This window comes from Pongo pygmaeus, chromosome 17, assembly GCF_028885625.2.
Source record: "Pongo pygmaeus isolate AG05252 chromosome 17, NHGRI_mPonPyg2-v2.0_pri, whole genome shotgun sequence".
NCBI lineage: Eukaryota > Metazoa > Chordata > Mammalia > Primates > Hominidae > Pongo > Pongo pygmaeus.
Genome location: NC_072390.2, coordinates 90,423,920 through 90,437,500, shown reverse-complemented (window position 1 = coordinate 90,437,500; position 13,581 = coordinate 90,423,920). Strand labels below are relative to the sequence as shown.

Genomic DNA, 13,581 nt, shown 5'->3' with positions numbered 1-13,581 from the left:
TGCATCCAAACTACCCTTGGGTGAAGCATGTCCTACATTTGGGGGAAAAAAATACCTGTGTCGCTTTTGCAATCTCAGGTTGGGGGGTTAGATTTGGCTGGGGAGGAGCTCAGAGTGGCTTTTATATTTTGGTAATTCGTGAGTAACTGAAAAGCAAGATATTTTTAAAATTAAATTTTACAATTTAAATAAAAATTTAAAGATGGACTTAGTTCATCACAGAAAAGTGTGGAAATATTTAATTTGGCCCCTCTATAAAAAGTGAATTGACATTTGGTCCATGCACGCCAGTAGGCAGAAAACGGACACGATGGAACGACAGATCTTTCTAGCTGGGTTCGAAAATGAGGTCCTCACACAGCAGTGCAACGTCTCCAATTCAGTTAAGTCCCTCGGCATCCCCACCTAGAACTTTAAAATGTGTCTGTGCTCTGGGAATTTGGCCTTCTGGTTTTCTATATGTGTGTTCCCTCCCAATAGGAAACCTGTAACAGTCTTGTAGATCTACTTAAAACATTCATGGAAAAACATGAAATCTAGGCCAAAATAAATAAAATGGCTTAGTTCGTGCAACTTGCATGGGACAGACCGTGGACAGAAAGCACGGGCAAGGGGTTCCGGGGACAGGAAGCCACCAGCCTGGGGAGCGGGAGGCACTGGACTTTTCCCCGCCCCGCGGTCGGTACGGGTGCGCGTGCGGCGGCGGCGGCAGGGGCTCCCCGCCCGGCCCGGGGCCCCCGGTCTTGCCCCGCGGCCCGGGCCGCGCTCGGGGTTGATTCGTACCACCTTGCAAGGAAGTGAACGCTTCGCACGGGAAGGGGAGGCGCCTGCGCCGGCCGCCGCGCCGCTCCGGGGACGCCCGGGGCTGCCGCCGGCTCGGGGCCGCAGACAACCGCGGGACGCGCGAGTCCCCCGTCCCCCCTTGCCCGCCGTCCCCCCCGCCACCCTTGCCCGAGAGGAGTCAAATCCGGCTTTTAGAGCTCGGGGAGGGTGGGGATATCCGGTGCCTCTCCCGCGCCAGGAGGAAGGGGGAGGGCGGAGAGGATCCTTGGCCAGTCTGCGCCGAGCAGATTCAAACCAAAACAAAAAGATTAAAGGAGCAGCGGCCGGGGCGGCAGCGGTCCCCAGGCCGGGACACCCGGGGTGGTGCGCCCGGGTTCGCGGGGGCTGCGCCGGCGCCGGGGAGGCGGGGGGAGCCGGAGCGGGCGACGCGGGGAAGGGGGGAGCCAAGGGGAGGGCGCGGGCCGGAGGAGGGGCGGACCCGCCCGCCCTAGCGGAGCAGAGCACAGCCGAGCCGAGCGGCCCGGGCGGGGCCCGACCCCGGCCAGCGTCGGCGCAGAGAGCGGGCGGAGGCGCGGGCCATGCTGCGGCTGGTGCCCGCCGGGACCCGGGCCATCGTGGACATGTCGTACGCCCGCCACTTCCTGGACTTCCAGGGCTCCGCCATTCCCAAAGCCATGCAGAAGCTGGTGGTGACCCGGCTGAGCCCCAACTTCCGCGAGGCCGTCACCCTGAGCCGGGACTGCCCGGTGCCGCTCCCCGGGGACGGAGACCTCCTCGTCCGGAACCGGTGAGCCCGGCGCCCCCCAGCCCCACGCCCCCGTTCTCGCCCCGGGCTCGCGCCGCGCCGCTCCCGCAGTCCCCAGCCCTCCCGCGTGCCCACATTCCGGCGCGCGCTCGGGCGCACAGCCTGAGTTTGCGAGATCCTGGGAAGTTGAACCCGCCGCCATCTGGCGAAGGCGAATGTGATGTGACTGTTGCTGGTGTGACTATCCGATGCCACCGAACGTCCTCATAACTGAGGGTTATTTTAATTTGGGATTCCCCTCCCCTCCTCCAGCCCTCCCTCCTCCCCCTCCCGCTCCCGAAATAAAACCGACGGGACCCAGAAGGGGAGGCTCCCCGCCGGCCCGCCCGCGCGCACCCACAGTTCCTGCGTTGACATAATCTCTAGGGTGGAGCGGGACCAGCCTGGACGCAAACTGCGACGTTTAGGTAAACGTGCTTTGGAGGAAGGAGGCTGGGACCCGGCTGGCTTTCCCTGTTCCCTCCAGGTTGGCAGCCGCCTCGCAGTGGCGGAGCCTGTCGTTGGGTGTGTGGGTGTGCACCTCGCCGGTGTTGTCTGCGTGCTGTCAGTGCAGTGTGACTGTTGTCTGTCCCCTGAGTGTAACGACCGCCGCGTGGCGCGCGTCCCGGGCAGCTGGGCCAGGGTCGGGGTGGGGGCATGGCTGCCTTTGCCGGCACGTTTTGCAGACATTCAGGTGACACCGAGTTGCTGCGAGACCTTCTGGCTTTTCCATCCCCCGCGCTCCCCACTGTCGTGCGTTTCCGCCTCACTCATCTTTAGTAACTGGCGAAGCAACAGGGAGGAAACGGACCTCACTCTTCATCGGAGCCATGCCCGCTTAGGTCTTTGCTCCGTGGGTCCCTGGCTACCCGACTTGACTGGCAAGGCGCTCCTCTATGCCCTCTGCAGAGGCCTGCAAAGTCCCATCGAAATGTTTACGGTGCTGCATGTTTCAAGTTGAATAATAATATCGAAGGGGAGGAGTAAGTTCTGACTCTAACTATGTTGTAAATTGTGTGCTAGAAAGTACCGTAAAGTCCCTTGCACGGACTGAAGGACAAAATGTACCCTTCCTAAGTAGCTTGGTGCAGCATTTAATCTGTCCATTTTCGAGATTCCTATTAGCCTTCCTGACAAGACTGTGGTATGGAAGAATGCTGATCACGATATAAAACTTTTGGAAACCTTTTGGGAAGAATGATTGAACCATGGGTGGGATTGTGTGGAGGCGGGGGTGGGGGGCTGGTCTGGAATGGCTTAAAGGGGAGTGTGTAGGGATCCTTGAAAATGTTTGCATTGGCTGTGGACACAGCAGAGGATTGATTCATTATGGGATGAAATGCCAGTGTTGTTGAGAGTAACAGCGTGCACCCAGCCCAGCTAAAAAGAAGTGCTTGAGTGTGTGTTCACGTGGAGCACACAAAACGCATGAGTGATTTGCTAGAAGTTGAGATGACACCAGACTGAAAAGATTTCCAAACAAACTTTAACGGGCAAGAAGTTCCACACAGGGTTTTTCCCTTTTTCTCCTTCTGGTAAAGTGTACTCTTGATTGCAAACACTAGTATAAACACACACACAAGTTTGTGAATAAAATTCCTTTTGGAAATGGTGTGATATGGGGAGGAGGCGACTGAGCGAGGAAGGGCAGGGGGAAGGTGGGGCGTTAGAGAACTATAAGCCACAGCCTGGTGGGACCACCCGCCTTCGGTGGAGAGGTGGAGAGGGCTCCCGCCGGGCTGCGCTGGGTCTCCTGGGCCTCTCTACCTGCGAGTGTTAATAAACTCTGTGGGGTTTTTTTCCTCCTATGATTCCTCTCCCCTCAGGCTTACTGCTGCCCTGGAACCCCTCCCTTTCCCCTTCCCCAAAGGGCAAGTTCTCCCCTGGGGAGAGAGGCACAGCCAGGGTGCCTAGGCGCACTGCCTGCGCTGGGTCACCAGGGTTGGTCCCGGGGCGGGAGACAGGTGGATCCCTGAATTCTGTGGTCAGAACGCGGGAGACTCCCATGTTTGGAGCTCCCCAATGTGCTCCACTTTAAAATCCATGCCTCTTTTTTCCCTGCACACACGCCAGGAATCCCTTTAATATAAATAGTATCTCCATATGAACAACCTGACCCCTAGTTTCTTCCTTGAATCCTTAACGGAAAAGAATGGGGCCAGTTTTCTTTTGAGTTGAGAGGGGACAGAATCTTTGCCTCCCGCTTTCCCTACTCTGTTGGAAAATCTGCTCCCACCACCACGTTGTAGGAAGATCCTGTATTCTTGCAAACTGTGTCAGTGGATGTGACATTTTACCGAATTTTTTAAGAATAGAGGCTTAATAATTCACTGCAGGTTAGTTCATTTTAATCCTAGACCAAATCTCCCCTAAGCAACGTTAATTGTTTTAAATTTTATGCAAGTGCTTCTCATTTTTATCATCATAAAATCCGCTCTAGAATGAATTGAGTAAGCCTAAATTCCCTTGTTGGGAAAGATGTTTGGAGGTTTTAATTGTGCTCTGTCTGATTTTTTTTCTTTCAGTGAACCATTTGCACATTTCATTGCATCTTAGCACAAAATACAAATTCTTCATTCACAGGGAGGGATGTGCTTGTAAGCTAGACATTGATTTAGGATAATAAAGTTTACTATTTAGAAAAGATGTAAGAAGGGGCGTATAAAATCCCTATAGAATGTATAATTGATGGTCCTTTATCCAGTTCTTACCTTACTATTTTGTGTATCCGAGAACAACTTCCCATCTCCCCTTCTATGCTCAGTCCTTAGAAAAGAAAGAGAGAGACATCCCCAGGTTAAGTCAGTTTATGCACTATTTTCAGCTTTTTTCGTAAGAAGGTGACAGATTATTTCGTTTCCAAATATTTCTAACGATTTTCTGCTCAAGGGTAAGATAATGGAGCAAAGAGTTTGTAGGAATGGCTAAGGGACGGTGGGGGATGGGGAAGGCGTTTTTGATAAACGGTTTGTTGCTTACGGGAGGGGAACAGTATTTTCTGCTGACTCTCCAGGCCGAGATTCCCCCCCTCCCCTTTTTTCTCTCGTCTTTCTTGTCTTTCCTTCTTTGTTTCTTTCTTTTTCTTTTCTTTCTTTCTTTTTTTTTTCTTAAAGTAGGTCTGGTTTGGACGACCTTGTTTTGTCTCCCAGTATTGAAGGCTTTTACTCTGGACTTGAATCCTCGCCTTTGGTTTTTGTTCAGAGGAAAGCGTTCCTCTCCCCTCCGCAGGATCGCTCTGTTTCTCAGTAAACATGACGAGGGGGTTTAGCACTTTTTAAGTACATATAAGCTGGTGACTCTAGAAGGGTATAGATTTGGAGAATGCCTGCGCCGGTCCTATTCTTTTTTCCTGGGGTTCCTGGATTTTAGTCTTTTAAGTGGATCCTCCCGTCAGATTACTAGAATCCTGCGCTTATTGCATGCACACATTTTCAATTAAAGGGGGGGTGGGGGTACAAGGAGGGTCTCCAAATGCGCGCATCCTTCCCAGTGTGTCTTTCTTGTCTTTCTGTGGCTCCCTGGCCCCTCCGTCCCTGCTCCCCGTCCCTGCTCCCCGTCCCGAGCCCCCCATTCGCTTTGTGCCTGCTGCGCTTGAACTTGTTTCTGGTGGAGCGGAAGGCGCGAGCTGCGGACCCTCACGCAGAGGTAAGGACTCAGGCGGGTCCCGGGCTGTGGAGGGTCCCCACCAGCCGCGGGGGCGAAGCCGCGTCAAAGCGGGGATCCCGGTGGAGGTGGAGGTCCGCGAACCGGGGGCAGGGAGACCAAGGAGAGAGCCTGGTGCGAGGAGCCAGCCGAGCCGCCGCGGGCTCTTGCCGTCAGCCAGCCTAAGCCTCCTTCACCGACGACGCAGACAATTTAGAAGACGGCGGGGCGGGAGAGCGGGGGTGAGAAATGGGGGTGCCTGCGAGGCCAAGGTCACGGTCAAGCCGCCGGCGGGCCCTGTCTGTCGGCCACTGCGCTCCGGCGCGCCGCGTGCGCGGGACTCGGAGAGAACTTGTCCACCCAGGCGGAGCTGCGCGGCCGGCGCTGGGACGAAGGGCGCGGACTGGGCGCGCCTGCCGGGGCCCCTGCCCTGCCCGGAGAGGCCGAGGTCACGGTCGCAGGCCTGAGGAACCTCAACTCCACCTCGGCGCCCGGCCTGTGCGGTCCCGGCCCGCCCGGGAGTTGGGGTCGATGAATAACCCCTCTCCGTGGTGGCGGTGGGGACGCCGTAGGGACTGTACGGCTGGAGCTGAGGGCTGCAGCGGGCACTTCTGAGGGAGAGGGAGTTGGATGGACGGAGCCTGGACGGGCACGCGGGCCCCGCGCGTCTGCTGCCACCGCTCCAGCGCTTGCCCTTGCGAATAACCACGATGTTTGGTGTGGTTTTTCAAGCAAAGGCCCCTGGCAAACTCAAGCAGCCACTGGCTGGCTGCAGCCGCCCCAGCTCCCAGCAGAGCCCCACTCCCCCCTCCCAAACTTGGCCTCTGCTAACCGGGTCCAGCGCGTGTGCGCGCTCCCCAGGCTGCTCCGGTGTGCGTCTTGCTCCATCTCTCCACCTCTTACCAGGAAGTGGCAAACCACAGCCTGGGGCTGGGAGAGGGGGGAGTTGCATTTTCCTCTTGCAGAGCCCCCCAGGGCGCGCCCATCCCGAGGTGGGGAGGGCTGCCGTCGCAAAGGGGCTGGCCGCCCCGGGTGTCCCCCCAAGGCGGGGTCTCCCTGCAGAGGAGCGGCTACTGCCTTTGGGACTGCGGAAACAGCAGGGGGACAAGCTGGGAGGGATGAAGGGTGTGGGAAGGGTTAATCGTGGGCAAAGGATTGCACAGAACACAACTGGCAGTGGGTCGGCTTCTGTCCCCCCACTTCCAGAGCAAACCCTGCCGTCACTTCCACCCCCACGGGCACCTTTCCTGGAGTTTGCTTTACAGCCTAAGACAGAGGCACTGAGACGGGCTCCAGCTGGCTCTGCCCTGGGCTGCTGCTGTGAAGTCCAGAAGCAAGCTCCCAGGGAAGTGGGCCCTTTTTAAAACGCCAGGCCTTGAGAATTATGTAAATTTCAAGGAAAGATGGCAGGTTCTTTCCCTTCTCTAAAAATAGAATGTAGGAAAAAAAAAAATAGAACGTAGGCATCTTGATATTAAATTCCAAATAAGAAACCAGCAAAACTCATCTTCCCCCTTCTCATGATTGTGTATCTTCTATGGGTATGGAATTGTGTGGGGTGTTATTGAGGCTGTGTGGTGTGCTGGCGTCTGAATGCAGCTTGACATAACAGAAAGCAGTTGCTCCCCGCGTTCTTATTTCTACAATATACAGAGAATTTTCTGTCCTGTAGATACATGGGGGATGATCATAAGTGAGCATTTATAAGCGCAGAGTATTATCTATATCACGGTGAAAGTGTATCACATACAGGGCAGTTTTGGTTTATTAAGTTAAATTAAGTGAATTCCTTTTAAATGACCTGCTTAACAGCTTTCCTCCTGACACCAGTTACTATTATCTTTTCATTCTATTACAGGTGGAAATGACATTTTTAGGGTCTTCCATTATGTGTCTAAGCCACCTTCTGACATTCTTAGTAGATGGCTTTTTTCCTCCTATGTATCAGGATATTTTTGTTATGAGGTATACTGAGATGAAAAAAGCTGGGAAAAATACTGGCCTCGCAATTAAATTGACTCCGGATACCAAGATGAAAATAATCATCTGGTATTAATCAAGTTATGTCTCTGCTTCTTGTTGAGGAAAAATATAGTGACGATTTGCTTTCCTTTTCATCTGAAAAGGACTGTGAAATGTTGAATGTTTCATAAAAATCTCTCTACCCAATTTTTGTTCAATTAATCAAAATGCGTATTTTCACACTGGATGTAGTTACATCAGAAAGAAAATTTGTGACAGCCACTCTAACAGTGCTTCAAACAACCCCTGCAGGAACATGTAGCAACCAGCGACCTTGCACATTCCATCAATCTTTAATAATATCATTGTCATTACTATTATTATCTTAAGTGTTAAATTGTTGCCAGAATCAATACAAGTCTACTTCTTTGAATATATTTTATCCCAGTGTTGTTTTTAACATCTTTGTTAAGAGGCCAATTAATTTCCAACTCACAGCTCCAGTGAAATTTATATATAATGAGGACTTCCTGACTCTTTTTCTTTTTTCCTTCTTTTCTTTTTTTTTTATTTTTTTGCTTATTTCTACTTTTGAAAGAAGACGGAAATAAATGGCATGTGAAAATGTGAAACAAACAACTTACCATTTAAAATGATATGAAATTATTTCTAAACTGATGAAAGGATAAAATATGCCAAAAACTGAGTACAAAGCACATTGAACTAATACTTGTTTGATTTCTCTTTTTATCTGAGCAGCAGGACTAATTTTCTCAAATTCGATCAGATTGTATAGCTTAGCAACCCCTCCAGGGTCGCCAGAACTAGAGGAATTTCTCTAAGCAGAATCTAAATGCCTAACAAAAAACCCATCGTTAACATATTTGTTTGTTTGTTTTCTTTTAGATTTGTTGGTGTTAACGCATCTGACATCAACTATTCAGCAGGCCGCTATGACCCCTCAGTTAAGCCTCCCTTTGACATAGGTTTCGAAGGCACTGGGGAGGTGGTGGCCCTAGGCCTCTCTGCTAGTGCCAGATACACAGTTGGCCAAGCTGTGGCTTACATGGCACCTGGTTCTTTTGCTGAGTACACAGTTGTGCCTGCCAACATTGCAACTCCAGTGCCCTCAGTGAAACCCGAGTATCTTACCCTGCTGGTAAGTGGCACCACCGCATACATCAGCCTGAAAGAGCTCGGAGGACTGTCGGAAGGGAAAAAAGTTTTGGTGACAGCAGCAGCTGGGGGAACGGGCCAGTTTGCCGTGCAGCTTTCAAAGAAGGCAAAGTGCCATGTAATTGGAACCTGCTCTTCTGATGAAAAGTCTGCTTTTCTGAGATCTCTTGGCTGTGATCGTCCTATCAACTATAAAACTGAACCCATAGGTACCGTCCTTAAGCAGGAGTACCCTGAAGGCGTCGATGTGGTCTATGAATCTGTTGGGGGAGCCATGTTTGACTTGGCTGTAGACACCCTGGCTATGAAAGGGCGCTTGATAGTAATAGGGTTTATCTCTGGCTACCAAACTCCTACTGGCCTTTCGCCTGTGAAAGCAGGAACGTTGCCAGCCAAACTGCTCAAGAAATCTGCCAGCATACAGGGCTTCTTCCTGAACCATTACCTTTCTAAGTATCAAGCAGCCATGAGCCACTTGCTCGAGATGTGTGTGAGTGGAGACCTGGTTTGTGAGGTGGACCTTGGAGATCTGTCTCCAGAGGGCAGGTTTACTGGCCTGGAGTCCATATTCCGTGCTGTCAATTATATGTACATGGGAAAAAACACTGGAAAAATTGTAGTTGAATTACCTCACTCTGTCAACAGTAAGCTGTAAAAACAGAACAATGACATAAATCAACGGAGAAAGAAAATGGGCACTTTATGTCTCAGAATTACTCAAATCAATTTATTTTTAGTTGGTAATGGATATAATATTTCTTAAAACAAAAGTAAGGTGTTAATGAATAGGTCTCTCCTTCTCCTCCTCCTCTTCTCTTGGGGAAAAAAAAAAAATGTGCTAATAAAACTTCCCTCCATGGCTAAGAGGGAAAACGCTTACATTCAATTCTTTAGTCATGGATGGTCTCGTTCCGGATTTTATTGTTCCAGGGAACTAAATTCATTCCTGATGCCAGATCTGATCGAGTCAGTATTTCTTCAGCTTGATCAGATTTTAAAATCTGTTTTGAAAGTGGTTCCCGACTTCTTCTTTGCTTTGGGAGAATTTGGGAATTTGCTTTGGGAGAATTATGCTAATAAGCAGTTCATGAGTGACAAGTGTAGCAAAAGCCAGCCATATATTTTCAGAATCTGTATCCTCAGGAAATGGTCCTTTTTTTTCTATAAATCACTAACCAACTATCTAAATGGACATTTGGGGGAATTCCCTCCCAAATTTGATTTTGTTATTAGAAAAATGATTCCGTGAACACAGATGTGTTTTGAAGAAGTAGCACGTAATGGCTTTTATCTACCATCAACCTGATAAGGCACATGTGAAATGGAAATATTCTCTTTCCTCTGAAGCAGCAAATTAATGTTGAAAACTTACATAGACAGAAAGTAGGTTTTGGAAAGGGAAACCACAGAGATTAGGGGGACTTTTAATACAGGCACAGGAAAGAGAAAAGTATGCGCTGCATTCTCAGTGGGGGTTCGCCACAAAACACGGGCCCCAGAAGGGAAGCGCCGTCTAGGCACACCGCAAGGCCTTAGTAACAGCGTGCTGCGCTGCTCGAGGTACAGTATGTCCCATCGCCCTGTGCGCCGTAGGGACCTCAGTCATCTCAAGGAAGAATACATTTGCTTCTCCTTAGAGGCATTCAAACTAGAAGCTATGCGTTACCTCTGATTCTGGAAACAGAACAGCAGCCACTCATTCTGCATTCCCATTTTTCTCTCCACGTGTTCTGGTGGAATGAGATGCTCCTTGGCACTATAGCCTGATGTCCCACATTCACCCACTGACCACACAGGAAAAGCAGCGAAACCTGCACCCTCTCTTCTGAATCATGCCCGTGGCTCATCGTCTTCCCTCTTAACCTTTAGTGCCCTGAAGACTGCTGCCACTGTCACCGTTGCGCTGAAACCCAATGGGGCCCTTCTAATTGAAGGTGAAGCCCACCAGATTATTTTTCAAAGTCTTAGGTTTCGGTGTATCTAACCTGCTCAATAAATAGGGACGCAATTAAAGATGCTCTAGGAAATTTGGCGACTGTATTTAATTTTTCTTTCCTTCCATCTGAGGAGCAAGGAAATCCTACTGCTGAATAGCTGTTAGTATCTATTTTACAAGATTTACTCATTTTCAGGTACCTAATGTAGCTGCTAGCATGCATGCACAACAATACAATTTATATGGTAAATGGAACCAAATAATGGCTTCACTGAATGTTATGGCTGCACTGAAGGGAAATGTCACGGTAAATAGCTGCCAAATTATGGATCATGCCGAAGTGTCACAACTGCACTAAAGACAAATAGCACTAGAGGCTATTGCCACTGTGACGCTTTTGAGTTATGAAGAAGGGTAGCGGCCTGATGCGACGCTCTTTGTGTCCTCATTATAGCAAAGGGTTACTGGTGCAGGGGACTAGGAAAACCCGTCCAGTGTGGTGCTTAGTTATTCATCCGTCCCTTTCAGACCTAACAGCCACAGCCACACGGAAAGAGACTTTGCCTCGCTTTTACATTCACAAACAAACAGAGGAGGGGGGAGCAGGTTTTATGAATGTAACTGTGCACAGGAAATGACTGGTAATGGAAAAATGTTGTAATAAAATAATCTAATCAAAGAATATTATTAAATTTAACATAGTCTATGTCCAAAAGGCTTAGTTGCTTCTTATGCAGATAGATGTGTGAAATCTAAGCAATAATATACTTTCTCCCTTTGTAAAGACTTGGGGAGTAAGGACATTACCAGCTAAATTGCTTCTTCGAAACTGAAGTGAGTCCCGGTTTCTTTCATTTTAACGGGAGGGTAATAAAGATGAAAGACCAACATTTTAACTGATGGATCCCTTAAGCTACAGAATAGAAATTTATTATGTTTTGAGGGAATATACTAAATGTAGCTATGTAAAAATAAAATTCAAACACCCAGGATTAAAATAAAATCTAATCTGAAAACCTCATGTTCTCTCTTTCCCCAAACTAAGAAAGTGCACTGCATGCTGTTTTCACTTATTCTTAGAAAACAAGCATGAAAGATTCCGCCCATTCAGATAATGCCAAAAATATGTTTAGACTTTTTTTTATTCTTTTGAAAAATGATTTGTAAATTGAGGGTCATAGTTCAGCATCAGTTTCATCTTCTGGGATTATTGTTCAAGACCAGCCTCTAATGGGAGGTGAAATGGTCCCATGGTCTCAACACCTTTCTTCCAAACTGTAATACATATCACAAAAAGTACATCCATAATTCAGGGCAATTGTCAGTCTTTTTTTAGAGAAGGGGCCAGGGTGGAACAATCCCAGTGGGTAAATTATTTCTCAGTGTGGACTTCTCTGCATGTCGGGCTTAAGGTCACCAGCCAGGCAGGGTGGAAGGAGCTTGCCTCTGAGAAACCAAGGAGTCCCAGTGATCTGTTACCATTTGGTTATGACTTCTAAAGAGCCAAATGCTATTCCTTCAAGCCTATTTTGCAGGCAGAAAATACCAGCAGTGTCATTTAGGGGTTCCTTTGATGATGACTACTGCTGTTAACTGACTTCAGCATTAAAAAAAAAAATTTCAGGGAATAGTTTGCAAAGAAATGAAGGAAGTTTTGCATGATATAGTCTAACTTGTCATTATATGATTTCATCTGGATGAAGTTCCTCAGGAGTAGGATAGGGCCTCTGTAAATGGTCATTAGTATTACATTCTGTGTTTATCTAATGAAAGTGCAGTGACAAGTAGCTGCTTCTTATTAAAATGAAAATCCTGCGTTATGTACTTGAGGAACATTCCAGCTAATGAGGATGTAATGTCCTCAGTACAACACAGACCTTCTTTTTGTGTTCACTACCACAAGATGCTGGAAACTTGACAAATGATATCATTTAAGACACATGCCTGCCTTAGGGACCTGGTTTTTGGCTTCCTGTTTCTGGCTTTTATTTGGGTAACATTTATAACGGCCACCCGACTTGTACCTGGATAATGTTTTAACCCCTTCCCCAGAGTTCTCAATTAGCATGAATTTACTACAGTCAGGGTTTCCTTTAAATTGGGGTGGGGGTGCTAAGCACTGAAAATATTTTTCTTGATTACTTTACCATGTGGACATATGGGATAAATACTGTATTTCAGATTTATATAAAAATAGGTGAGTAATGCACAGCTTTCAGAACAAAAACAATGATAAAAAAGACCAAGCACTATCAGCTTTGGACAATAATCTCCTAGGTGTTAAACAAGTTTTCTGAATGCAATCTGGATGCAAAATGGCCTGATTTATGAATTCATAATTTTCTTCTCTATACTTTCATTTTATTAAATATTTTATTACTTAAACACAAGAGTTATCTGTAAACTTCATGGGCTTTTTTGTTGAAAGTTAGATGTTCAGTAACTAATTTCCCAGTTATGGCCCAGAATTAAACGTTTATGATCATATTTCCGAAGTCAAAATACAAAACTGGATTATCAATACGGTTGGTGTGGTCACTTTAAGCTGGGTTATCAGTACGGTTGGTGTGGTCACTTTAAGCTGGGTTATCAATGCGGTTGGTGTGGCCACTTTAAGCTGGGTTATCAATGCGGTTGGTGTGGCCACTTTAAGCTGGGTTATCAATGCGGTTGGTGTGGCCACTTTAAGCTGGGTTATCAATGCGGTTGGTGTGGCCACTTTAAACTGGATTACCAGTATGGTTGGTGTGGTCGCTTTAAAGTTTGTTTTCATTTTTTTTCTATTTTTAATTTTTATGGATATATAGAAGGTATATATATTTATGGGGTACATGAGATGTCTTGAAACAGGCATGCAATGTGAAATAAATAAGCACATCATGGAGAATGGGGTATCTACCTCCTTAAGCATTTATCCATTGAGTTGCAAACAATCCAGCTACACTCAGTTATTTTAAAATGTACAGTTATTATTGGTTATAGTCACCCCGTTTGCTATCAAATAGTAAGTCTTACTCTTTTTTTTTTCATTTTAAACTTTGAATTTTATTTTTCCTAGGCTTATGGCATCATGCTATCCCCCTTGTAAAGGGAGGAATGCTTGGCATGAGAACCTTATTGTTGTTACCATGAACAAACTATGGAACGTTGGCAAAAGAAAAAAAAAAGTTATACAAAACACACGAACAACATTTTAATAATATGTATCAGATCAAGTGATTCTTGGTAGTAGTTGATATTCACAGGAAGTCAAAAAAGGACATATTTCAATTATGTCTGCTTGAATCCTGTTTAATTC

General features: G+C 47.6%; 1 protein-coding gene across 1 annotated transcript; it reads left to right on the top strand.

Moving 5' to 3' along the window:
* The first annotated feature begins 1,227 nt into the window (after window positions 1-1,227).
* On the top strand, window positions 1,228-12,806 carry PTGR3 (prostaglandin reductase 3). Its single transcript, XM_054461182.2, has 2 exons — window positions 1,228-1,570; window positions 8,078-12,806. The coding sequence occupies exons 1-2, from the start codon at window positions 1,362-1,364 to the stop codon at window positions 9,000-9,002; spliced, it is 1,134 nt and encodes a 377-aa protein (XP_054317157.1). The 5' UTR covers window positions 1,228-1,361; the 3' UTR covers window positions 9,003-12,806.
* Window positions 12,807-13,581: the final 775 nt, after the last annotated feature.

Coding starts and splice junctions, on each gene's coding strand:
- PTGR3 (XM_054461182.2), top strand. CDS start 1,362: ATGCTGCGGCTGGTGCCCGCCGGGACCCGGGCCATCGTGGACATGTCG. Junction 1,571..8,077: donor GACCTCCTCGTCCGGAACCG/GTGAGCCCGGCG, acceptor GTTTTCTTTTAG/ATTTGTTGGTGTTAACGCAT.